This window comes from Athene noctua, chromosome 2 (assembly GCF_965140245.1).
Source record: "Athene noctua chromosome 2, bAthNoc1.hap1.1, whole genome shotgun sequence".
Classification (NCBI taxonomy): Eukaryota; Metazoa; Chordata; class Aves; order Strigiformes; family Strigidae; genus Athene; species Athene noctua.
The window spans coordinates 115,001,704-115,028,040 of record NC_134038.1 but is presented as its reverse complement, the minus strand read 5'-3'; the positions used below and the strand labels follow the sequence as shown (position 1 = coordinate 115,028,040).

Genomic DNA, 26,337 nt, shown 5'->3' with positions numbered 1-26,337 from the left:
AAGAACCAGGCCAAAAAGCTAACAGGTATGTTGCTGAAAAAGTTTGAGCTCTTCATCTGGGCTGCCTTCAGACCAGTGGTAGATTAGCAACCAGGTAGTTTAAGGAAATTCAGATAAATACTTCCTCACCAGTAAAGGAAATCCCCATGAAAATTTTTCCTCTCTCACTTAAAAGAAGATATTCTTGGTTTGGTTTTTGATGCTTTGGCCACATGATGAAAGCCCAGCATTATTCACAATGTACAGGATTTAGAGTATTTCCACCTAACTGAGGCTTTCTAAGCAGAGAGTTTAGGAAAGCAACTAAGTGCTTCAAAGCTATCAAACAACTTTGTAAGGTGTGTTTGTTCCTTCTGCTACCTAAGGTAGACACCCTGTTGATGTAGGTACTCAGCAAAGTACCCATAATTTGTCAGAAGTAATTCAGCCTAAACAAATGAAATAAAATAGTTAACAAACTAAATAAACCACATATCTTCAATATATCCCTGTTTGGAGTGTTTGTCTTAACATCAACTTTTTCCCTATAAATCCTGAGCCAAATTTGAGCCAGTATAAATCAGTATCAGTTCTCATTTTGCTGAATCTGTCCCGGCATCTAATGCAGAGGCTGATCATGGCACTGGAAGTAAAGTTCTGTGCCATCTACTATCTGTAGGATAACAGAAACTGCAGGTGGAAGGAGCTACCTTTAATACAAATGTGAATAAGAAGGATTTCAAATAGGGTTCTTATTGTTTGGCTAATAGCTTACTGTGCACCCCATAAAGGTTTTCCAAAATTCAAATCAATGATTTCTAGAATTAAATGTAGTTATAGTCTCTTGTGCCAGCAATGCTTGAGCTTTCTCTGACACTTCTGGTTCAGCCTCTGTCAGGGAGAGGAAAGAAGAGGAGGGAGTTGATCATCTCATCCATTAGAACAGTTCTCAAGTCCTTTCACACAGGACTGACTGCCTCCAGCTCTCATCCTCTTCTCCCATTCCCAGCTGGACCCACTCAAGCCTCCCACATTCCCACATCTGCAGTGCTTGGGCACCATTGCTGGGAAGCATGGCCAAGGAGCTCTACACAGGGGCAGAAACCAGGAAGGCACATGCATTTGGTATTGCATGTGCCAGCTGTAATAAATGTATTGAAGTTCTGTGAATTTTAGTAGGGCTGTAGAGTTAGGAAAAACAAAAAAGAAACAGAATTGGTGAGATGTTTTCACCTGAGAAAAAGTGTGGAGTAGGTCAGAATGCACTGACAAAATACTGATTTTATGTGTCGCTCTTCTTCTGTTTTCTTCTAGAAAAAGTAAGCATACTGTCAACCTTCATAGCACCCTTCAAGTATCTGAGTCCTGGTGCAACCACCATGGAGGATGAAGACAATTTAAGTAAGCAGTCTTTTTTCATTATAGACAGATGAATAATAAAGTTTAAAGCTCTATGATGTAGGGTCAGTTGTGGAAAGGATGTGGATTTGCAAATATCGGCAGGCCATAAGCCCAGTTATCCTGTGAAATGCAAAATTCCCTAATGGCGAGTGCAAACGTGTTCCTCAATCTCCAGTGAAGGAAGGGTTAATCACAGGTCACCTTCCCACTTTTCCCTGTGCAGACCCTGGCATGGCAGGGCTGTAGGTGGTGTGTCATAAATACAATGGAAAAACTTCTTACAAAAAGATGTTTACACTCAGGTTTCCAGCACTGTGGAGCTCCTTTTCCTTTCCTGTTTATGTTACCTTGTTTTGCTCACTTGCTTTTCTCACAGTCACTAAAAACCAGGACATTTTGGTGCTGTGTCTTTCCCCCATTTATATTTCCAAGATTACAAATGGACTTTTGCAAAGTAAAAACTGCAGGAACAAACCCTCTGCTTGAAAAACTGCTTTCTCTTTTACTTCTGTGATATGACCTGGAGAACAAAAATCAAATAAAAAAAATAAAAAAAACAAACAAAAACCCCCCCCACACACAAAAACAAAACAAAACAAAAAAAAAACACCAAAAAAAAACTCCTCCAGCTAAAAAGAGATTATTAGCCAGGCTTAAATAAACTAGGTGTAACCCCAGAGTTATCCACCAGATTCTCTTGGGCCTTTACACCTGAACAAAGTCACTGACACTCCCTGAACCCATAACTGCAGAGCTGAAGGAAAGTCCTGCTGGGTTTGAAGGAGTTCAAAGAAGTCTTCAAAACACCAAGAAGTCTGGGAGCGTGCAGTTAGGACTGTAAACCCTCAGTAAGCCCTCCCGTTTATCACCTAGAAGAAATTATTGTGTGTTATCCAGCCCTGCTTATTGTAACACATCTTGAATCTTTAAAAAAAAAAAAAAAAAGAGGGAAGCTTTCTGAATCAAATGAGCAACTCTCTGAGTTTTAGTATCACCTACCAGATGGGTTTCTTTTCCAATCAGACACACACTGATATGTTGCCCTATTAGAGCCATTGGGTGGGAGGAATGGGCTTTTTTTTCCCTGTTGTTGCTTATCTGCTGTGGTTGGATCATGGTGCAACACCAAGGGGAATAGCTGTTGAAGGAGTGGAGAAGCACACCCCTCTGCTGCTGCTGAGTATCACACGGACATCACGCCGTTCAGCTGCACAGGGACTGACAAGTTTTTACATATCTTAGCAAAGGCAAAAAAATCCTAAAAAACCTTCAAAATTGGTCCCAGGGAGGCTACATTTTCAGGAAGAGATATAAGAAGATATGAGAAGTACACACAGGAAACATATTATGCACATGATGAGCTTGTGCAGGCACCTCCTGCGTAATGTTTCCCAAATGTGCTACTTAGTTATTTTTAGGTAATGTAGGAAGTTTGTGCAAGCCAAACACTGTAACACCATTTTCTTATTGCTGCTGTAATGCCAAGACTGCTTCGTGCCTGCACGGGCTTTAAAATAGCTCACATGGACCGGGTAGGCAATGTTTTCTGAAAGGGAAATAGCAAATTTCAGTTTTCAGGGTCATCATGCCTAGTCCTCTCTTGGGTCAAACATACACTCCAGTGATAAAGCAGCAATTTGCTTCTTGGCAAATACAACACATTTTAGGTGTTACTATCAGAACCTATTAAAAAAAAAAAAAAAAAAAGTTAATTACTTTAAAACCAGCCATATTTCATGTTCACTTGTATTATAGCAGTATAAATCCCACTGATGTCTATAGCACACATGTGTCTATGTAGTAATTCAGCATTTTAAAGAGCTTCAGTGATTTGCTCCGAACAAGCAGAGGAACCTTCTTCTGTGTTAACAACTTAACAAGGACCTAGGACAATGCTGACAAGAGAAGTGGTTTGCTTATCCCTGTAGTTTTCTGCTCATTGAGCACCCTGTGAGAGTGCCCCTTCCCTGAATGTGCTGTATCTGTAGGCAGAATCCCACTAGCTGAAACAGATACAAATCCTGTTTCACATTCCTTTAGGCTTTGTTTACAAAGGGAGCCATGTCAAGTTAACTAGACATACATTTTCAGTTGGTGATTATTAGCATATAGACACTATTATTGTGGGGTTTGACTCACGAATACTAGAAAAATCTATCAAAGGCACGATGCACCTTTGGAATGGAATTTTGTGTAAAGTAATTGCCAGTCTCTATGAAGACCTTATCTTGAATATGCGAGAAAAGGACCACCCTATTCATTCTCGAAAGTCAGTTGTAGCTAAGAATGTAAGACATGTCACACAGGATTAGCAGTAGGAGGTTTAGCTCTGTACACTGTCTTCAACATTTGCTGTTAGTGATGTATTGAGAAAAAGGGCATTTAAATGGTGATCTTTCCCTCTTTCCATATACCCAGTATATCTTTATAACACCCAGCAAGAAATTTACTCAGCTAGATTTTGCACCTGAATCATCATATTTCCTAGACATCAACAGACCTGTCTAGTCCTCCCTGGAGCCCACTGATACTTCTGATCTCAACAACAGGAAGGAACAGGGAGTTCAGTGTTTTCAAAAAGTGCACCCTTTTATTGCTTCAAGCCTACTGTCTCTAGTGTTTGGATTGCATGAAACAGTAAATAATCATTCCCTGTTCACTGCCTGCCTGTCTGCCTTTCATGATGTTACAGACTTCTGCCTGTCCCTGATCTTTAATCGTTCTATCCGCACTATGCCACAGCGTCAAGGCAGACTATCATCAGGCACAGATACTTGCAAATCTAGAGCATACCTCTAGCAGGAGCATATGACTCCTGGGGATCTCATTGTGCAATGCTGCCATATACAAAGACTCAGTGCAGCACCCTTCAGCAGGCATATACCTTTCCCAGTGTCTGAAGAGGGACCTGGTGGTGAGGATCCCCAGTAACAGTGGTGATGGTCCCCAACACAGGGATTTCAGCCTCTGCAACAATCTTGCAGGATGAATCCCAGCCACAGATTCAGTGTACTGGAGCATGTTCAGTTATGATCATGTTGGTCAAAGTCCCCTTCAGGCAGCGTAAGGTCCCAGAGCTTTTGACTGCACAGTGTGAGATAGATACAGCAGGGACCCTGCCTCTAAGAGGACAATGAATAACCCCTTCCAGCAGTCAGAGTCCCAGGCAACCCCCACAGAATTAAACCCCCTGGTTTTGGTTTGAAAGCTGTGTCTTTTTCCATTGTTTGGATTTCTCCCATGCCTAAAGTCAAGAATACAGACCTAAAAATCCCAGAAGAAGAGTTCTCAATCCTCCATTTTGGATTCAGTAAGTGTAAGAAAATGCCATCTTGCTTGCAAGAAGATACTGCTCTACATGGCATCTGATAGAGTAGCTGACCTTGGACAAAGGTACTGTGGCTCTGGCTCCTGGGTTCATACTTATTACTTCTGATTTTAATCACTTTCAAGTATGCCAGGAGTTATGGAGGTCAATCTTTCTAACCTCTGCAGTCAATGTGATGTAGATGGACAGCAAAAATGTAATCTGCATAAGCAGTTCAAACAGGGGTTAGATATTAAAACACAGAAAAATAAAAATTAAGTCCTACCTGTATTGTTGAAAATCTGGTGATTACTAAACATTTCTAAAAACAGTAAGTTCCTGTGTCAGAGCTATCAGTTGTATCAGAAGTTTACTATACTACAGAGACTTCAAATTCTTTCTTTCAATATCATAGCTTTTCAATAATGTAATTCAACAGCAAAGATACCAACCAAAATGAAGATGCCACCTACCACCTCTCCTTTCCCATCTTCCCTGGAAGTTGGCTTGGCAGCCGAATAACCTTCAACAGGAACAATATTATCTCTTCAAATGTAGCGTGGAGTATCGGATGGCTAGTTCTGCAGAGCCCTTATGACCCAGAGACATAGGCAGTGTCATTATTAGTGATGCATTACAGTTCTGAAAAGCTCTTGATGATGCAGACTCTCTAGGTTAACTCTACTGTGCATAATGACCAAAAGGAGAAAAACATGAAAGAGTAGACAGAAGATTGAGGAATAGTGCATAAATAAATATATTTCACTACCTGCTTTCCTCTCTCCCATGCAATTACTGAAGCAAATACAACATTGCAATGTCTCCTCTTGCTTGTGAAACTGCAAAAATCAACGAATAAAGTTACGTGAGGAGATATTACCCTACAGAGTTGTAGGGCTCTTTTGGAAATCTTACACAAGAAATTAGAAAATATTCCCAAAAATTGTAATATTTTTCTTTCTCCTTTTTTTTAACTCCCTCCCCTTACAATTTTATTATTCTCCAACCTTTCATCATAGGAAAACCATTTTTTTTTTCTTCTTTTCTTTTTTTTCCAAATGTAGAGAATGTGTTTTGGGAACTCAAGAGCAAAGACATTATAAGAGATAACAGGACTGAAAATGATCCAGTTTTGCATTTTCCCTGTGTGCATCCTCTGACTTATCCCTTTCCTTTTAGTGCTCTTCATTTCTAAAATTGCTTGTGATTGTTCTATTACAGCTGCTTACAGTATTTATCTTACGTAGTTTGGTGTCATTTGCCTGCTTTGTCTGATTTTCACAATAGAAGTACATGTGCCACCATTAGAGAGGTAATCTTATGTCTGCTACACAGAGGTCTCATAAAAGACACATTTCAAAGACCTCCTATTTCAAAGATACCTGAAAGTATAAAGTAATTTCACATTGTGAAGCGGCTGCCAGGTATCACACAAGTCCATCGGCTCACAGACTTTCTGAGGCACTCACTGAATTTAGGCTGCCTCTGATTTACATGTGATGATGACTTTTGGCCTGCTGCTGCAGCTCTCGCTGAGGTCTGTGAGAACTTAATTATTTCCCGGTGCTTCAGGATCAGGTCCTCTAGAAATCTGGTTGACTATAAGGATACTTATATGGATTTCCTTCACTGTGACAAGGCCAAAACATACCACAAATACAGCATGTCACTGTCACACACACCCAACATTGTCCACATAGCCTTTGTGCCTGATCTCTGGAAGTTTTACACTTGCATCTCTGCATTTTTTTCACTACATCAATATAAACTCCCCATTGGCCAAAACCTGGACTAGACAATTTCATAGGCAGAATTTAAGACAAACAGGTAATTTTTATTTTATATGGCCACATTTTTAGTGAACCATTGTTTTAGTAAGGGTGATTAAGGCAAAATGTTAGGGTCACAGATTCATGTTCACAAATCTGTGGTTCTCTGACTATGACAGACAAAACAGATGGAATAAGACAATATGTATTATAAATACAAATAACTCCTTGAGTTTTCCTATTCGGTGGTGCATAATCAATAAAAATTCTTTCTAAACCTGAATATTGTGTGAAGCAAGAGCTATCTTTCTTTTCATGCTCCCTGACTACAATGTCATTATGTACCATAATTGACTCTGTAAAAACCTATTAGGTAAGATGAGAGAGGAGGTGTGAAATATAGAACCAAACCTGCTTCCTGCTAAAAAGTATGTCTGAGTCAAAATATTTCACCTTTATTTAAAAAAATGCAGGCAATCAAAAAGGCATATTCTGAGTGGGATGGAAACATGACAAAGGGTCATAGTGGCAAACGGCTGGCCAAAGCCTCTGCCGGGCTAGATAGAGGAAAGTTAAAGTTGGTATCTCCTTCCCCCTCACATCAGAGTTTCCATAAATAGAGTTGTGAACTTAGTGAGAAAAGACCATATTATTCCTGTATCGTAGGTAACCTCACTTTTTAAATGTCTTATTTCCAGAGAGGTTGGTTTGAAGATGTCATACAACTGAATGCCACATGCTGAAACTTTTTCTATTATGTATTTCTTTTTCTTTCCTTCCTCGCCTGTCTTTATTCTCTCCTCTTAGCTTTAGAAAGTAAAAATTAACTAGTCATTAAGACCTTAATTTGTCAGCTCGTGTTCTGCCTCAGCAAAGCACTTCAGCACATAGCTCTGCGATTAACTTTGGTGAAACATAGACACAGGCTGGAAGCTCAGTACGTGCTGAAAGGTTTTCAGGAAAGGGAGCCTAAAGACAGTCCTGCAGATGGGACCCCACACATGCAATTGAGCCATGATTTTTACTCATGTCTAATCATTGAGCTGCTTTCTGTGGAACAGCTTGCATGAGTGCAGACTTATTGCTCTGATGGTAAAAAGTCTTTTGATATTTTATACAAGTGCAACCCATAAGGATATAAAGGAGGTTTTCAATCATGATGGTTGGTTCCACATCTCTGCAGGCTCCTGTGCATCTGTCAGCCCAGTCTAATACTGGGGTACAGCAAAGACACACCACTCCAACAGAAGCTCCTCCAGACGTAGCCAGCAGTTCACCCCTTACATCCTCGCAGCCAGTTTGTACATCAGGGTAGAGAGGAAACTAAATATGGCTGTAGCCCCGCAGAAAGTGGGAGGACCGTTCTCTGTCCTCTAAGGACCACAGGGACCTTCTCTGTGCTTGGGACTCACACAGCCTGCACAGATGGCATGCTCGTATTTGACAATAACAAACCATGGGAAAGGTTCCATACTCAATGCTGGTTGGAATACAGCAGGCAGCCAGGCAGTCCTCTGCTCAGAAAAGGATCAGGTGCATCGCTCCAGAAATGGGTTGCTTCACAGGTTGGTTACACTCATATTTACTTCTTCAACTTGTCTCTGCCCCTAGGAACACACAGGAGGACTGAAGGATGTATCAGAGTGGCAATACACTTAAACAAACTCATCAGAAATGACAGAAATGTTATAGGATGCTTATTTAGACAGCAGCACATTTTCTGTCTCATTCAGGACATCACTGAGATGAATCTCTGTTCTCAGTCATACATCTGCTGTAGCAAAGAGCACTGCCTCACAGCATGGGTGTTGCACAAGCGTAGTTCAGAGCAATGTGTGATTCATTGGCTCAACAACAATGGAGCGCTCCCTCCATAGCTCCCCACTGTCATTTCATTCCCTTCCTGGCGCTCCTGGCAGTCACTCTCTCCCATTGCTTTTCTTTGACACAGATCATTCTTCACATCAGTAATTACTCCCATCATGATGCTCTGGCTTTTCCTAGTCTCACTTAGATTTATCTAGAATTTTTGCATTAATTGTTGCTGATGCAGGAGCTAAGAGTATCTGCAATTGAATTTGACAGAAAGACGCTCACTTATTAAACTGGAATCTGAGTCCAGAGCAAATTATTGTTTCAAATGTTAGGAAGGTCTGTCAGATCATTTCTTAAGGCTGGATTCATGATATTAGCAACAAGAGTCTACAGCGTAAGTAGCGCCAGTCAATGTATTCATTGTAAATAGATGATTCAATGCATTTTCCCCTTTTTCTGTTTGTGAATCACTTGTGAATCATTTCTGATTTCTCATAATGTGTTCATAAGCATTCACCCACATGGATTATAGAACAAATCTCAGCCTAAGGGAACTTTGCAAACTATTCACTTTTTACTAGTAAGTATCCAGTGCGAATGCAGTAGTTCATTTAAGTCACATGGCATCAGTTATGCTTATCTTTAAATGATACAATCTTTTCTTAAAACAGGAGGCTCGTGACTAATACAAGTAGAACTTTAGGGACAAGTAAACATTCATGACATGCAGAAAATCTGTGCTATAAATTATAAACCAACCGTTATATGGATATTTGAGGAAAAACCCCCAAAATGGCTGAGCAAGGATATCTATCATTAACTTTCTTTTCTTTTTTGGCTATTCTGCCAGCCCTAGGCATAATGTCAGCTACTATGATGACAACTGTAATGTGAGGTTTTTTTCTTTCTTTACTGACAGGTACCAGCAGTGCAGAAGTAAAGGAAAATCGAAACATTGGCAACCTGGAAGATCATCCAATATCCTCTAATGAGAGGGCAAGAGGGGGAACACCTAGCAGTAAAAGAAAAAGACCCTTAGAGGAAGGCAATAATGGCCATTTCTGCAAACTCCAACTCATCTGGAAGAAAGTCTCATGGTCAGTGACGCCAAAGAATGCTCTGGTTCAGCTACATGAACTTAAACCAGGTTTACAATATAAAATGGTTTCCCAGACAGGTCCAGTGCATGCTCCAGTCTTTGCTGTTGCTGTGGAAGTAAATGGACTTACGTTTGAAGGCACAGGGCCCACAAAAAAGAAAGCCAAAATGCGTGCTGCGGAGCTAGCTCTGAAGTCATTCGTTCAGTTCCCCAATGCCTGCCAAGCTCACTTTGCCATGGGGAACTGTATCAACCCATCCACAGACTTTACTTCTGATCAAGCAGACTTTCCAGATACTCTGTTCAAGGAGTTCGAACCATCTACACACAGTGAGGACTTTTCAGTCTATAACCCAGTTAATAACGAATTGCTTTCCACTGCTTATCGACATGGGCGCCTACTCTGCCATACACTGGACTTAATGGGCCACGGTAAGCAAAACAAGCACAAGATGGCATCCAAAGCAGAGAGCGAGAAGAACCCAGTGGTGCTGCTAAATGAGCTGCGGTCAGGCCTGCGGTACGTTTGCCTATCGGAGACAGTGGAGAAACAGCACATCAAGAGCTTTGTGATGGCGGTGCGAGTGGACGGAAGAACATTTGAAGGCTCAGGACGTAGCAAGAAGCTGGCCAAGGGGCAAGCAGCACAGGCAGCCCTGCAGGCCCTCTTTAACATTCGGCTGCCCAGCCACATTCCCAGCAGGAGTAAATGTCACCATTTGCCACAGGTGAGAGCTCCTGCGTAGCCGCCACCACGTTGGAGAAACTCTTTTGATGAATGGGATCAGTATTGCTCTAGCTGTTGTTATTCTACCACATGGTTCTTCTAATGTTATAGCAAGTGCCATGCCACCAAATAGCTCTTTTCTCATAGAAAGACCAAGATGCTGAAGGCAAAAGCTTGAAAATAGTATCATGAAATCATTGGCTACAATTTGCAGCCTTTTCCATAGGAGGCATAGATGAGAAGGCAAAATATAGGGGGAAATACCAACGTTTCAATTTGCTAGAGAGAATGATAATATTGATACGGGCAGAAAAATCAGGTCATTCTGTGGTGCTGCATCTTACTTGACAGAAAGGAACCCATAAACAAAGAGATGCCCCATATCCTCCTTTTAGAGTTAGCATTTGATGAGGACAGTGTCATTCAGAGGAGACAGCAATGACAAGGAATGTGCCTGTGTCAGAGAAAACCCTCCAGATAATTCTGCCACTAGAAAAGTTAAGGATTTTTGTTTATTATAGGCTTACTTTATGGGCTGCTTTTTTTTGTTGTTTTCAAATATGCCTCCAACAGCACAAGGGATAGTGAAAGCTCTGAATTTTCCTGGAAAAAATGTAGCGAATACCGCTGTATTCATACAGAAAATATAGAGCTGAGGTACATACTTAGCACATCAAAATTTCACAGTTGATCATGCTAAAGGCTATCTTAGCATTATCCAGACGTGTCAATTTTCTAAGTTCAAAGGAAACTAGGATTTGCAGACATTGGGAAGTATTACATGGGTTCAAGTAATTTCTTGATTTGTTTGCACTATCATAAAAGGTTTGATCCACCAGCACCAGGAGGTGATCTACTGCTACAAAGCTCCCTTTATGAACAGAGCTGTTAATGTCCAGGATTTAATGCAAAGCACTGTGAGCACTAAGAGTCATTCTGCTGTTGGCTTGCTGTGAGACCCTAGGCAAGTCATTGAAATCCAATATGCCTGTAATAAAAACGAGCATATTATATGAAAGAACACTTCAGGATCCTTAAGTAGTGTGTAAATGCAAATTATTAGTAGCAATTCTCATTAACATTAGTAAAGATGTTCATTAGATGTTCAAGGATTTTGAAAGGAGACGAATCCTCTAGGTAACATGATTGCCTGTAGGACCCAGGAATTATATTTGGTGACCCAGAAGTTTTCTTCCTATGTTTCCAAAAAGGAAACCTAAGAAATTTAAGAAATTCTAAAATACATCATAATCCTTCACCTCTTCCTTTTAATTCTGGTTTTGTAAACTCCATGAACCAGTGGGATAATAACATAATTTAATAACAGCAGTGATCTTCACAGAGTGCTTCACAGGCATTTTGGAAGCCTTAATCAACCTGGCAGTTCCATCCTCCCAGTACTTCTCCAAAGTACAGATAGTTTTAAATGAGAAATCTATGCTGTTTCCTGCCTGAATTAAATCTGGTAAAAAGTAGTTTGTTTTGATGAAAATGCCTATCTTTCCCTATAGAAACCTAGCACTTGGATATAAAGAGGAATATCTAGTCCTGTCCTGCTGGGTGTTTTGCTGTCCCCAGTGAACTTTGCTGGGTTGGTTGGCAGGTAAATACCACGGATTCATCAACGGATGGTTTGTTATGTTCTGAAACTGCACCACAAATATAATTGCCTCAGTGACTGAGCTCCCTGAAATATTCCCAGGTTGCTGGACTTCATGATCATCTTCTACTTGAATATCACATCTTACCTGGGTCCCCAATTGTTCACTAGGCAACACATTCTTCAGCGTATATTCTCTTTTTTATGGCCTCTTCTCCTTTCTGTAGACTTCTGCCCTCCTTATCTTCATCTCCTCACTGTTCTGGAAGTATAAATGTCAGTGAAAAGGTGTCACTGAACTTTCTCTGCCAGTATTTTTTGAGTGGTTATGTATTGTCCAACTAAAAGATTATTCGGGCACTTTTAATGCCAGCATTCAGCACATTAATGGAGAGATAAGCTTTAACACTGATTTCTGCTGACCTCCTTACTAGCTGCTCTCATCAGTAGACATAGCAGCTATGATAAAAAACCTGCGTTTATGTTACTTAAATCATAACACAACTTCTGAAAACAACAGACATATTTCCACTGATTTCAGCTTGGCTACAGCTTAAGCATTAAATCCAAAAGCATCTTTGCTTGTTCTCACTGTGTTATGCAGTATCTCATCAAGTGGCTGTCTTTGCTCACTGCTTCAGTCAGCCCATCTGTCTGTTTGGTCAGTTGAATAGGTGGTAACTGTATTGGGCAGAGTGTAGTTCTCATTGTGCTGTGGTCAGAGGCAGCTGCTCCAAAAGTTTCTTCAGTTCCTTCTTATCTCCCTGATCTTCCACAAACCACCTTTTCAAGGACACATTTCAAGCGAAGTTTTCAAAGTTATTCCTACTTGTTAGGCTCAGCTTGGTCTGTGTCCAAGAGTGTTTAAAAGTAGGAGAGCACACTGAAACTCAAACAGCTTAGGGATAGAATCTGAAATATTATGTGGGGTTTGACTTCTTCACAGAGTAAGGAATAACCCATTCACTCTTTTCATGTGCTTCATCATATATGTTAGGATATCAGATAGCTGACTCATTGATAGTAGGGACAGGCAAACAAGATCAGCTGTAACAGTTTCACCTATATTTTGAGTATTTTGTAGAATCCAAGAGTATATTTATCTCTGTGGTTGCCCTTTACAAAGAGTATTCCAACTTTGCATGTCTCTGTTCTGTTCACTTTGTTGTTATCAGGGGTGTTAGGAGGCTGGAATTTGGCTTTTCCTGATTACAGCCTGACTGGAAAAAGGAAAAGCCAAAAATCTTGTAATACTGGTAGTCCAGTTGCACTGAACTTAAAGATTTCACATTATCCAAGAAAGTGTCAAAAAAGTTCAGATGTCCTTATGATCTGGACCTCCTGATCACTGGCACTTCTGCCTTGCCCATCAAGGCTCCCAGGGGACCTGGCGTCCCTCAGCCCGGGCCTCAGGCGTGCCTTCGAACTGACAGCCACTTTTCCACTGACCAAGGGAGATTCAATGTAAAATGTCAAAAGAGGCACGATATCCTCCAGTTTGTCCTGAGAAGTGCTGCCTACACAGGAGGCTTCCTGAACTGATGGGAGATGCAGATGCATAGATGTAAAATCCTGCCACCTTGATCTCTTCTGATTCAGGCAAAACAAAGAAATGCAAGAATAGCAAAGCCAGAAATAGATTAATTCCCTGGGGCAGCTGCAGTCCAACTTGTTTCTTTAGCTGCCTCTCCTGCCCCTCACCTGCCAATGCTGAAAACTCACCATGAAATTGTGAGCACTTTACTGTACCAGTACTTTCTTAAAAGAACATCACTGTGCCTCTGATTTGCTTCCCTGTGATTGCTCCACAAATGTGTTTGGGCTGATTGCAACATTAGAACCAAAAAATAAATAAAAGCATATCACACTTTACACCAGGAAAAAAATTTAATCTTGTCATTTAAAGCCAAAATAATTGAGATTGTGGCTTCTTTACCACCAATAGTGCTTTGATCCACTTCTGTGATTATCATACAGGTACAATGATGGCTAAAGGACCTGAGCTCTTGCCTGTGTATAGGGTAAATAGAAGGTAGCTGAGATAATCCATGAACGAGATTAAATGGTCACAAGATTTGTCCATCAATCTGCCAGCTACTGTTCTTCCTCAAACCAGAAGTCTTATCTATGCTATGCCACCGAAGTGCAAGATAAATACCATTGATGGTCTGAGCCTGAGCACACCATCTTGATCAGAGTAGCCAAGATAGGAGCCCGGATATTGATAAACTAATGGCAGAGATAAAGTGAGTCAGGACAGTGGAAATTACAACACATCACTGTGACCCTTGTCTAAGTCACTAAATATTGTTCCTTGTTTCATGGTATACTTGGTCTGAACTCATGTTGTCCATCAGATAATACTCAATTCTTCAACATCAGCTTTTATGGAAGTCTGACAATTGTTTCTCCCCACCTTGGGAGGTAAAGTTCTTATATTCCAAAAAAGGAGACAACATAAAAAGGGTGCTGACCTAACCAGCCCTAACGAGTCTGCACTGGTAGAAATACATCCACACACTCCCAGCCTTTCCAAGTGCACTGTGCTCATTTTAGGAGATCAAGGTGACCCCCAACTGCATCTGACCAGTTTACAGATTGTTTTTCCAATCTTGTAGCCCTTTTAAACTATCTCACGCAGTCTAAACAGCATTCTTACTGCTGTAGAGCAAACCCATTAATTAATATTGCCATAACAAATTAGTAATAGAGGGCTGTGTGGATTTCAAATGGACCTAAATTAAAAAAGAATAGGTGTGAAAATCGCACTCATACCACATTGAAATGGCTTAACGCTGCTGTTGCTGGTTCACATCCAGAGCCTCCAGAGCAGTAGCTGTCAATTTTTTTATTTAAAGGAAATTTCATTGTGTGTGTCATCAAAAGCAAACAGGTTTGTTTTTTTTCATTTGGCAAATAAAGCTAACCATTTGAATCCATTAAATCCCCTATTTGCCAAAAGCTTCATTTGCAGACAAAAGCAACCACAGTATCCCCATTGCAATTATTCTTTATCCTGAGGAGGTCATGGATTCCTGCCACCTAACTTCACTGTCACCTTGGTGAGCAGTGTCATGGGAAGAACAACCACTGTGTTGGGGTAAGCCCCGTACCCCACATCTCTCATCAACTTCCCTCCAGAAACCTGTTTCTCTGTGTTGCAAAACTGATTCATTTTCATTCAGTATCAATTGTTCCTGCCTCCTTCACTTTATTTCTCTCACTGTCCTCATTTGCCAACTTCCTTGCAACCATGCCCTCTCTCTCCTGTGTTGCAATTAAGCCGGGGCTGAGGTTGGCAGTGATAGATTTGACTCTGGTGAGAAAAGGGACAGCACACAGAGCTGGCACTGAGCTTTGAGAAGCTGTTCCAGCATGTTTCTGTGAAGAGCTTTGTCTGGTCAAATAACCAAGTACATTTTTTTATAACCTTCTTTCTTTTCACCTTCTCTGTTTTCTCCTGCACAAAGAGAAACAGCTGATAGGTGTGTGCATAGCTCCTGACAGTGAGATGCAAGAAAAGGTGGGGACCAGAGGGATGCCTCTGCAATACAAATAATGTTTGATTTTCAACCATCTATTTATGACTCTGTAGGAGGGAAAAGTTGCTTTTTATAATCAAAGCAACAGGCAGTGGAGACATTTATATGATTACAGTTTCTTAAGCAAAACAATGGCAAAAGAACCAATTTAGAGGCACAGCATCAGTGCACTAGATACTGTTATTATTATCCTGGCTGCTAATAAGATTGCAGTCACTTCTAGACTCACAGTTGAGGAACCAGGACCACCCCATCACCCCTCATACAAGTCCAACATCAAACATGATTATTGTCCCAGAGAGATTACAGCTTGAGTCTTAGATGAAGAAATGACTGTGTTTTAATATATATAATCCATGTGAGATCAAAGGGAGATGCAGAAAGGGCTACTTACATGAAATCATGGGAAACAAATTAACAGGGTAGAAAGGACTCTATCACTTGCTCTCATATCATCAGCATGTACATGTAGACACATGCAGGGGTTTGCACATGAAGAGCAGTCATCACTACAAAATAACACATTACTTTGCGTCAGCTGAACTACAGTAATGCTCCAGCTATCTGCTGCAGGAAGTGTCTGAGTTGGTGTCTCGATCTCCACCCTCCATACCTCTCTCTTTGCTCCTCAGGGGCTGTACCCTGTGATTCCCTGCTCCCTCGCGACCACAGAGAACTCAAACAGGATCCCCAAAAGATTCCCCTGTACTTGTCTTTAAGTCCTGCATGATATAGAACATGCTCAGGGCTTTCAGAGAATTAGGTATGTTAAACAAAACTCTTCTAACGGAGATGTTAAAGTCTAAATATATCACTCACCTAATTAATAATTTAGGAGAGCTGTAATAATTGTGATAATTAGTTAATGAATGGCTGATCTTTATGTACGGAAGTGAAAAAGTAATTTTAATATCTTCAGGGAAAAAATCTTTAAGGCTGAAAGGCATTTTTTTCAAGAGTAAATATACTTAAGTAGTTTAAGTCTGTAAGTAACCCAAATCCCTTTTTCCTCTGAAAAAAAAAAAAAAAAAAGGAAAAATAAAAATATCTATTTTTCCTTTATAAAGACTCTGAAGAGTCCACTGTGATTACAGTGCATTTAGAGTGGGGCGAATCTCATTTAGCTGACTAGGCTTCTGGTGTCTTTTAGCGTAGTTGCAAATACCTCATACTACCCATACATTCACAGAACCATCGTTTGATTTCTTTCCTTCGGAGTCTAGATTGCTTATTAAACATAGCTAGTGAGATACAGCATGGACTCTGCTGACTTCTGCTATTTACCAGCCTTGCCTATCTGGGAAGCTGATGGTGTGGATCTGATTTGTAAAGAATTATTATTTGTGCGACCCATTACGGTGAGACAGTTTATGCAGAGTGATTAGGGCTCTAGCGATGAGCTGAGCTAGTTAGTACATGAAAGCTGCATCCCAGTCTGGTGTCATCCACACATAAAACTTCCTTCTAAACCAGACACTCTCGCAGCTGTCAGGATCGCCTTTGTTGCTTTCTGGCTTTGTAAGTGAGCTAGGGACACTTCAAAAGCTCCCTGCAAGCTGGACCTCGTTAAAGCTCCCGCTTCGTCCTGGACTTGCATCCTGACATTGTTTATGACGCTTCATTATTACCTTCTTAATACAAGCCATGATCGTTCTGCTCCGCTAAATGGAGCTGTAATACAAGCGCCTGGAGTGAATTTTTCTTTGGTCAAGTTCCATGCAAAGCCTTCTCTGTTTGAGCTGGAGTGTTACAGTCATGCCCAAACCACGTTCTTTATCTATTTTTATCTGTAGTCACATCTAGGAAGCTTTAATTATTCAAACAGATTTTTCTTTCTGTGTACAGAGTAGCAGAAGCAAGCTCCTACCATTTATTTTACGATGACTACCTCCCTCTTGTGGTCCTTGTGCCAACCATGTGGCAGGCAGATCATTGCGGTGAGAGAGGAAGACTAATAACACAAAATTCCAGTGCATCTTGGAAAGGCAGCCTGCACTTTCCCCAGTAATGCTTCTGAGAAGCCCAGTGTCACAGGCAGCCGAGGGACCCCTCCCTTCCTGCTGAATAACGGGGGACAACTTTGTCCGTTTTATTTTATTGCAAACGCTAGCCTTTAAATAGTGCATTTGTACAGTAGGTTTGGAAAAAAAAAAATTTCTCCTGCCCCTTTATGTCAGCTAAACTGCTCATGCAATGTGAAAGGATTATATACATACACATACACCCACAAAATTGTGTACATGTCATAAAATTCAGTAAGTGGAATATATTTGGGGCTTAATCTTAGGATTGTTTAGAATTAATGGACAGAGCAGACTTTAAACTTGTTATAATGGATGTAAAATGTGATTTATGTATTTAGACATTTATATAACCAAACAAAACTAGAGAATTGGCTCATGTTGTTAGAGAGAGTAAAATCCTTTGTTGTTCACTTAGTGCTTTCTTTATATGAACATCTTACAAATGAGTTTAGATCTCTAATGGGAGAAGATTTTATCAGAGCAAGGGTTTGGATTTTTTTTCACGTGCATGCTACATGATGTGAACTTTTGTTAAGATAAAATATTTTTACAAACCCCTGAGAAATAGAAATGGCATATAAATATGCATATTCACTGGGAAAGGGGGTAAATTACCCATCTAATTTCATCACAAAGTTTTATTCAAATAAAACAATCAATAATATCTGTCCCATGACACCCATCAGCTTCTTAGACTGATTTCTAAGACACATAAAATATTAATGCATCCATAAACTTTTCCTCCTTTACCTTAAACACTTCAATATTGCCTTTATACTTTTGCTTTTCTATTTGCTTTTTCATCCATTTTGCTTTTCTAATTGATAAGTCAGAGTTTACTTCCAAGCAAGCTAACCATTTTTTCCTATTTGTCTTCCAAACTGGAGTAGACATTTGATATGAAAACATCTAAGCATGATTGCTCTTAACCTACTTGTCATCACATCTGCTGCAGACACCAGCCATGTAATCAGACCTACATTCAGACAATGGTACCTTAAAATCAATGCTACACTGAGATGTCACCCAAATGAGCCCATGCTACTGAAGCCATACTGATTTGCTATATAAATTACTTGTGTGCCATTTCTTCTCACTCTCTTTATCCAGTTTGCCTTTAAATACTAAAGGTGGAAAGAGAACATTCCCTGAACAAACATAGTCAAATGAGCAAAATGAACATGTTTTGGTTTGTTCAGAGAAACAGCCTAAATGTCCCATGATTTCTAGATTCTTCTGGTCATGTCATTTCATTGTTGAGTCCCTATTTCTAGGCCATCTTCTATGAACTGGGCACTATTACTCATAGAAATAACTACAATCAACTCCTTTCCCTCCTGTGTGGGTCATTGCTTTATTAGGTTAAACACTAGGAATAATGTGAGTCTCCAAGGTCTTGCGGGGAGGGTGAAGATGGCAACACTGTCTTCATTTCTTGTTTGATAAGTAGTTTTTATCCAAATCATCTCTGTCCTATACTTTTAAGGAATAATTTTCTCAGGGATATTGGGGAAGAAACTTATTTTTCCTGAACCAGCCCCCTCTTTTCTTCTACTCTCCTTGATACACACACAAGTCATTCCAACCCTTGGTGCCTAATGCCCCTTGTACACTCATCATATGGACAACCAACCATTCATAACAGTACCACAAATATGCTGTGATGGCTTCGTTGTCCTGGTCATTGCAGAGAAACAGTGTCCAAGAGAAGTGCAGAAAATGAACATGCTTTTTTAAACCTTATCCAGCTACGCAGAAACCCTCTGCAAACAAAGGCAGTGGTCGTCAACGTGCAGCAGGGAAAAGAGACGAGATAGAAAATAATAAGGAGCAGTGGCTGATAACAGGCATAAAGTCAAGTTCCTTGGAGGCTCATGGTTATGGCAGCAATGAGGGGCAGATGAGCTGACTGATGCACACCAGAAGCTATAAATCAGAGCCACACTGAAACTTTTGTGTCTGAGTACCAGCAGTTCAAATGAAAATGGAAACATAGCTGTTAAAACTGAGCCAAAAGTTAGCAGTTGCACCACTTGGAAAGCATCATGGTTCACCCAAAATAGTGTCCTATAATAATGCAATAATGCTTATAGCAGCTTCTAACATGATAACATGGAAAGAGGAATACCCCATGAGGTCACCATTCTGGAAAACACCTTCACAGGTGCTGAAGGTAGTTCTCGGCTCCCACTCAAGAAAAACGAAAAAGCCCTAGTTCATACGTTCCTATGGATCATATGGATCAATGAGCTTGCAGCTCAGCCCAAGGGTTTTGCTATTCCCAGACAGGACTGACAGCACATTAAAACACTGTTGCATCTTGCTGACTTTTGTGGTGTTGCATGTTCTCCTTTCAGTGCTCAGCTAAAGGCCACTCGTAAATCTTTTCCTATATAGAGTGACATGGATGTTACCAGAACAGCAGATATCAGTTCTTGACACAAAGATTTCTTTGTCCACTTTGTGCTTGTCTTCTTAAAAAATCCACCTTCTTCAGTGCTGTAGCACATTCCTGCTGATCATAATTCACATATACCTGTCTGGTTCTCTGATGGCATGGTCTAAACCACCATTTACTATGGCAAGTATCTCAGCACGGCTGGAGGAGTCTGTGGGTTGTATTTGCCCTTCCACTAGGTGCTGGCTATTACTTAGAGAAGACAGCAAGACAAATAATCAGATTATTTTGCTCAAATTCACAAAAAGTTCTGAAAAATAAAACCACAAAATATTGCCATATGAACCCTCAAATACAAGTTATTGTTTGCCTTTTTTTTTTTTTTTTTTTTTTTAGTGTAGGATATTTTTGGTCACAATCATAATCCTACTGATAGGAGATGCCCTCTGTTTTTTCAGGGCAAGAACCTTCAGCTGCATGTTTTACATTTTGACTTTGAGGGAAATCAGAGTACAAGAAGAATGAGGCTGCTGCTGTCACCATGTTCTAAAGAACGCTGATGGGAAAAAATGAATAGCATTTCCCAAAACACTGACAATCTACAGTGCATAAATTTTCCTTTGAAATCCTGTATTCATAGAAAAGGAAAGTAACAAGACTTTCAGATCTACTAGTCTTTGATGTAGTTATTTTGAATTTTTTCACTCTATGAATAGGCAGGAGCCTAAAATAAATGTAAATTTTGAGAAAATTACATCTTTGCCTGCATCTTCTCTTGGACATTTGTAAACTTAGAGAGATCTTAAGCCCTCACTCTCACAAAAAGAAAAAAAAAAAGAGTACAGTCTCCTTCATATATAAAACCCAAGCCGAAATAGAAAGTCCTTACAGGCAGGATAACATCCTTGCCATGTAAATGAGCTGAAATCAGAAAAATATCTGAGCAAAGCTTCCTCGTCTGCAGATCCAAGGGATCTGTTGGGGAGCCCTTGATAACAACAGGTCACCAGATAAACGCCAGTGAGGCTGAACTGAGCAGCAGGAGAGAAAGAAACATTGCAAAGACAAGCTGGAAAAAAAAAAAAAGGCTTCCAGGCTGCCTTTGACAGAAATTGATCTGAGCAAATTAAACACTCGTACTGTAGTGGTTAGCAGCCTTTTTTTTTCCTTCTCCCTTTCAAAATGTGAGATGCTGGAGGGGAGATCAGTGCGGGCAGTTTGCCTTTCCTAGGCATGCAGGAGCAGGGCTGCTCCCAGCTGCAGACATAAGGACGACTTGGTGGGGTCAGGAATAAAAGCTTAAAATATAGAAATTACTCCACTGGGGACCCAGGAACAGTTTTTTGCTATGAGAAGAAGAAGTGACACCATTGCTGTAAATCAGGCAAAAACCCCAAGTATGGGAAGGAAACTGTTGAAGTTATAGTATTGTCCTGAAGTACCTTGCAAAGGTACGTATAGGGAAATGCTTTGATGGTACCTGGGAGCTGTGTTTTGCTACCCATGCCACATACTGTATTATGGGAGCTTATTTCTTTGCACATATACTTACTAGCATTACAAATATTAAAAGTCCTTTTTGTGGTTCAGAAATTAAGGTGAATCACTGAACCAACATAAACTAAATTTGCTCTGATATATGTGGGCATGAAGCCACAAAACAATGTGGTAAGCTAATACATCTATTCCATATTCCCACAGGCATAAACCAGAGCAGAATTTCAACCTGTGGATTTCTAGCGAATAAAATATCAAACTTACCCTGTAATATGTTGCAGCTGTTTCTCATTCCATCATGCAGCTGATAAATAGCTAATCTCCAGTTCAGGCCTCTCTATTTAAATAAGCACAGTAAAAAGTTTAGCTATCTCTGACTGAACTACTTCAGCTGAATTTCCTTAGTTCACTGCTTCTGGCCCCTATTAAATGCAATCCAGATAAAGTCTGTTTTCTACTAGTATTTGTTTCTCTCTTGACACACTTGGTATCTGCTCCTGCTAAAAGCTTTCAGACTGGAAGAAAAATCTACTTAAAAACACATTATTTAATAAGCATAACTAAGTATCATTAATACTAGGAGGACAGAGGATTTCTTTTGTGTTAACTGTTAACAAATACATTGCTCTCTACGGGCAGTCTCACCCCCACCATTAAAACTGATGATTTTGCAGAGCTGGGGATGAAAAAGAAAAAGGGGACTACACAATTCCCCATAGCACAGCAGACAAGCAAAGGCTGTGAGACACCCTCATTTTGCTTCATATTCTGCTTACTCGCTCATCTGCTTTACGAGCTGCCTTTTGCCCTGAGAGTGTCAGGCAGCTGCCGGCTCCGCACACCCGGCTGCCCGCAGCGAGTGGGCAGCTCAGCCGTGCCCCACGCTTGGCCAGTCCCCACTCCCACTCCCGCGGCACAGCCTCCCACGGCACAGGGTTACACGTGGCTTCCAAAGTCCTCAGCCTTCGTTCCCTTTCCTGGCTCTGTTTGTCCTTTTGATGGATTCCATTTTCTCTTCTGACACTCCCATTATTAGGAAGGTGCCTCATACAGGCAGGAGCAGGCTGAAGCTAGAAGTAAGCAAGCAGCTGTGAGAATAATTCAGTAAAATTTTAGGTCAAATGTTAGGTGCCCCGTCCTTGTGATAATCACTTACATTAGAGCACATCAACACAATTGCACTTGCAGCGAATTAACAGTGATCTGTGCAGAGGCACAAAATCAAGTGCAATAATAATAATAATACACATGTATGAAAAACAACGTGATCACTACTTAATTAATTAATAACCAGTTACTGATTAAAAGGGGAACATATGGAGTTAAATGTGTCCTTGACAACACTAACAGGATTGGTTTAGCACTGATTGTATTTTACAATAAGACATATAAGTGCAAATAATTGCTTCCACTATATCATGGAATTAGTTCCATGACAGTTCAGCTGATTACTTCAGGGGTTTTATCTGTGTTTTGTAGCTGCAAGATCCACAACCGTTTTGCACCTTGCTAGCCGGTAGCAAAACACTCTTGTCTGTTTACATGTATTGCATGTAATGTAGCAGGAGAAGCAGAATCAATACTGTAGATATATACAGTACCTGCATCACAAAGGTTACCGTGCTCGGAAAATAGCTGATGAAGACTTGAGGTAATGAGCTGAAACATCCTGAAAGTAATTCCTAGCAGCACTAAAGACAATAATATAACTTTGCCTGACACGGGTAATCCTCCGCAGACTGAGGGAAACATAATTTTTCCTGGAAGGGAGTTTTGTGGTCCACTGAAAGTTTGAGTGAGATATGGGATATACCTTACGAATGAGGAACGGCTCATAACTCAGCAGAGGTGGAACCTAAATGAAGTCACAGAGGTCGTTCTTATTTTATCACTGGAGGAAATGCACCCTGTATATCACTCAGTCTTTTCATACATTTAGTTACTGGGATAATTCTGGGTGCAACAAACTGTTCATGGTCTTTTCATCTTGTATTTCATGAACAGAAAGATTTTAAAACAATTAGAAGAAATTGCAGAGGAACCTGTGAGTCCAAAGCGAGGCTTCTTTAAAGATAAATTTAACGAAATACGTGGGAAGTCTATGGTTCATGTAGGATATGGAGATATCAGCTAAATATTTTTGTTTTCTTTTAGTATGTTTTTTGCTGCTGCTGCAGTGCAGAAGCTAGAAGGGCCAACGAAGCAGTCAGAGAAGTTTGCCCATTCTTTTATCTCCCTTCATGGTTGCAGCCATTTGTGATTTCCGTGCATGTTTTCAGAGTGCTTTCCTAACAAAATTAGCTTTCTGTGATCAGCTTTCTGCTGTTCCTAGTAATCCTTGAGACTGTTCAACTGTATTTGACAGCAGCAGATACCTCAAGACATTCAGTCTCTATCTATACAATATAAAAAAGGGAACTTTGTAGAAGCAAGATCAACCCAACCTAGTCCTGCACAGAGGACAATGCAGTTACCCCCAAGGCAGTAGCCACAGGGCCAGGCAGCATGTTGGCAAAATGTACCAAAACATACTGGTGTTTCCATTTGGTCCTTTTTATTTCTCTTCTTAACACTGGGGGCATGTACATTCTCTTTTTTAGAGGTATGAGTCTATTTGAGCCTGCAGAGTCAGAGACAGTGTAAGAGGAGTCTTGGGCTTAGTAAGTGCTTCCCTATAGCTGCATGTTATCAAGCTATTTCTTAATTAAAGCCTACACAATGAATCAAATTGATGTAATCATGATATTGCTGTGGCTGTAACCTGAAACAGGTTTAGATATGATGCATCTCAATTTGTTCCCTTCAGGAGACAGTTGGACTTTTTTACTTAAAATGGAATTCTTCAGGGTGGTGTGGGAGTTGTGTAAAAATGTGGGCATCTGGCAGCCTTGTGAGGCACTTGGTTCTGACCTCAGTATCAGACAGGAATTCTTTTCCTGTCAGTCCAGCATTAACCCAGACTTCAAGGGTACCATAGGTTCAGCACCACCAAGCACAGGAGCCCACAGCAGCACGGGCCTAGCTCCAGCATATATACACCCACAGCTTGTACAAAAGCTCCTCCTGCCACGTCTTGGCAGCTCCCTCCTTCCATGCCAGCCCTGAGAAGGCTGGAAGAGGGGTACCAGCATTTGATGCAAACATGGTGTCAATGGGATAGCAGAGGAATACCTCTTCAGAGGCATAAAGTCCCTGCATTTTCTTTTGGGTTAGCCTGGCTGCCATAGACATCTTATACTTTCCACAGAGTGGTACATTGCATCCAGAAGTCTCATTTCTATTATAAGACATACATAGGCACTCTATCATCAATTAGCTGTCAACGTAGGAACACACAATACAAGAAGGAGGCAGATTTCTGTTGTGTATGTTCGGACTTCACTGTACTAATTAATTATTTTCATATAGAAAATTTACACTTTTAATAGGACCTGTGGGCTTCTTCTTACTTTATACAGTACAGAGCAAAGAAGGGGGTGACATTGCAGTAACCACTGGGGCACAGTCCTGTTGAGCCAGGGAAAGTGCACACTAACAGGTTCCCAGTGGGTGGAGAGGCTGAGCTTGTGAGTTGGTCTGGGACAAAACTGGAAAGGGTGAATATGAGGGCAGTTGTCTCAGTGCTTGATTGGTGGGGCCAAGGGAACAGGTGAGAAAAAAGCATTGTTTTATTTGTGCCTATGTTGGTAACCCAGAGTTAACCATCTGAGTTTAAGTACATTCTAGTAACACCTGTGAGCAATTTCACTGTTTTTCAATGCAGTTTGTTGCCAGTTCAAAGGACTGTTAGTAGTCCTAACAAAGCTATTTCTCCTTCTATAAAATCATAACATAAACTCATACAGAGATTTCTTAAATTTTCCTTTTTTTCCTAATATACCTGGTTCTGATATCTGAGGGTCTTAATTAGCAAAAAACAGAAGGTTCAGAAATGGTTGATTAGACGTTCAGCTGTAATCTGGAAATACAGTAAATCAGATGTCTGTTGATGAGTCTACTGTGGTACATTTGTTATAGGATAGATGGGGCAGGTGCTAAAATCCTTACTTAGCAAAATTGAAGCCAATCAGTGTTGACACTGGATTAAACAGGAGCATTTGTTGTATTTGGCAGCTGTGAAGGGGTTTGCAGTTTGTTAGAGAAAGGGGGCAGTCTGCAATGCATCTGAGGGGTTTGTGTGCAATATATCAAGAGATGAATGAGTGACCAAAACAATGTTGATAACAGACTGATGTTTTAGCTATTGCTGTGCAGTGCTTACACAGCATCAAGGCCTTCTCTGCTTCTCAAACTGCCTCACTAGTGAGGAGGCTGGGGGTGGGCAAGAAGCTGGGAGGGGACACCACAACCAGGACAGCTGACCCCAGCTGAACAAAGGGATATCCCATACTGTATGGTGTCATGCTCAGCAATAACAGCTGGGAGAAGAAGGAAGGGGGGATGTTCAGAGTTAAGGAATTAATAACAGACCTTTATCTCAACCCATGAGTTTTCTCACTTTTACCTTTCTGATTCTCCCCCATCCAACTGGATGGGAGGGAGTGAGCAGCTGCATGGGGCCGAGCTGCCTGCCAGGGTAAACCCGTAACAGTGAGCAACACTGGGACACAAATGTGGGAAGTATATAAAGTCACTGTTTATGAATCTACATTGACATACTGGTTTCCATTTCCATTGAAACCAGTGGCAAAATTTTGTTGGGTACAGGTTCCATGTTAGAGGATGACATTTAGGGAATATTTGGAAAGAAAAAGCCTGAGATACTACAATTTAAAAACCACATTGTTGGCTGTTGTCAAATAGCTACCTAGTTTCCATTCATACCTTGAGGGGCTAATCAATAAAGCATAATTATCTCCTCTGTTCATAGGGTGATGTTTGTTCTCAGTTTGAATCGAGAACTATTGAAAGGCCATATGAGGAAGACCTGAATGTATGTGTCAGGATCAATTCAGAGTTTAAATTGCTTATAATGGCTTTTTAATGTCAATGCAGATATCTCCAAGTGGCCTAAAGAGAGGGTGACAAAAAAGTAACTGACCGTGTCACCAGCTAGTTTTGCTTTTGTAGTTTAAAGGGATATCATCAACTGGAAACCTAGGCAATGAATTAAGTGTAGTGCTAAATACAGCACTTTGCATCCTGCTGCCACAGCTTGTAATTATTTTATTTATTTTAG

General features: G+C 40.6%; 1 protein-coding gene across 2 annotated transcripts in view; it reads left to right on the top strand.

Annotated features, from left to right (window-relative positions):
- The window catches only part of ADARB2 (adenosine deaminase RNA specific B2 (inactive)), a 315,813-nt gene that overhangs the window by 200,858 nt on the left and 88,618 nt on the right, over positions 1 to 26,337 (top strand). Inside the window, exons 2-3 of one of the 2 annotated variants that reach the window (XM_074899955.1) lie at positions 1,294 to 1,380; positions 9,191 to 10,098. In XM_074899955.1, the coding sequence (XP_074756056.1) occupies positions 1,294 to 1,380; positions 9,191 to 10,098 (995 nt within the window). The remainder of the gene's footprint in view (positions 1 to 1,293; positions 1,381 to 9,190; positions 10,099 to 26,337) is intronic. The other variant, XM_074899956.1, reaches the window with a different exon arrangement.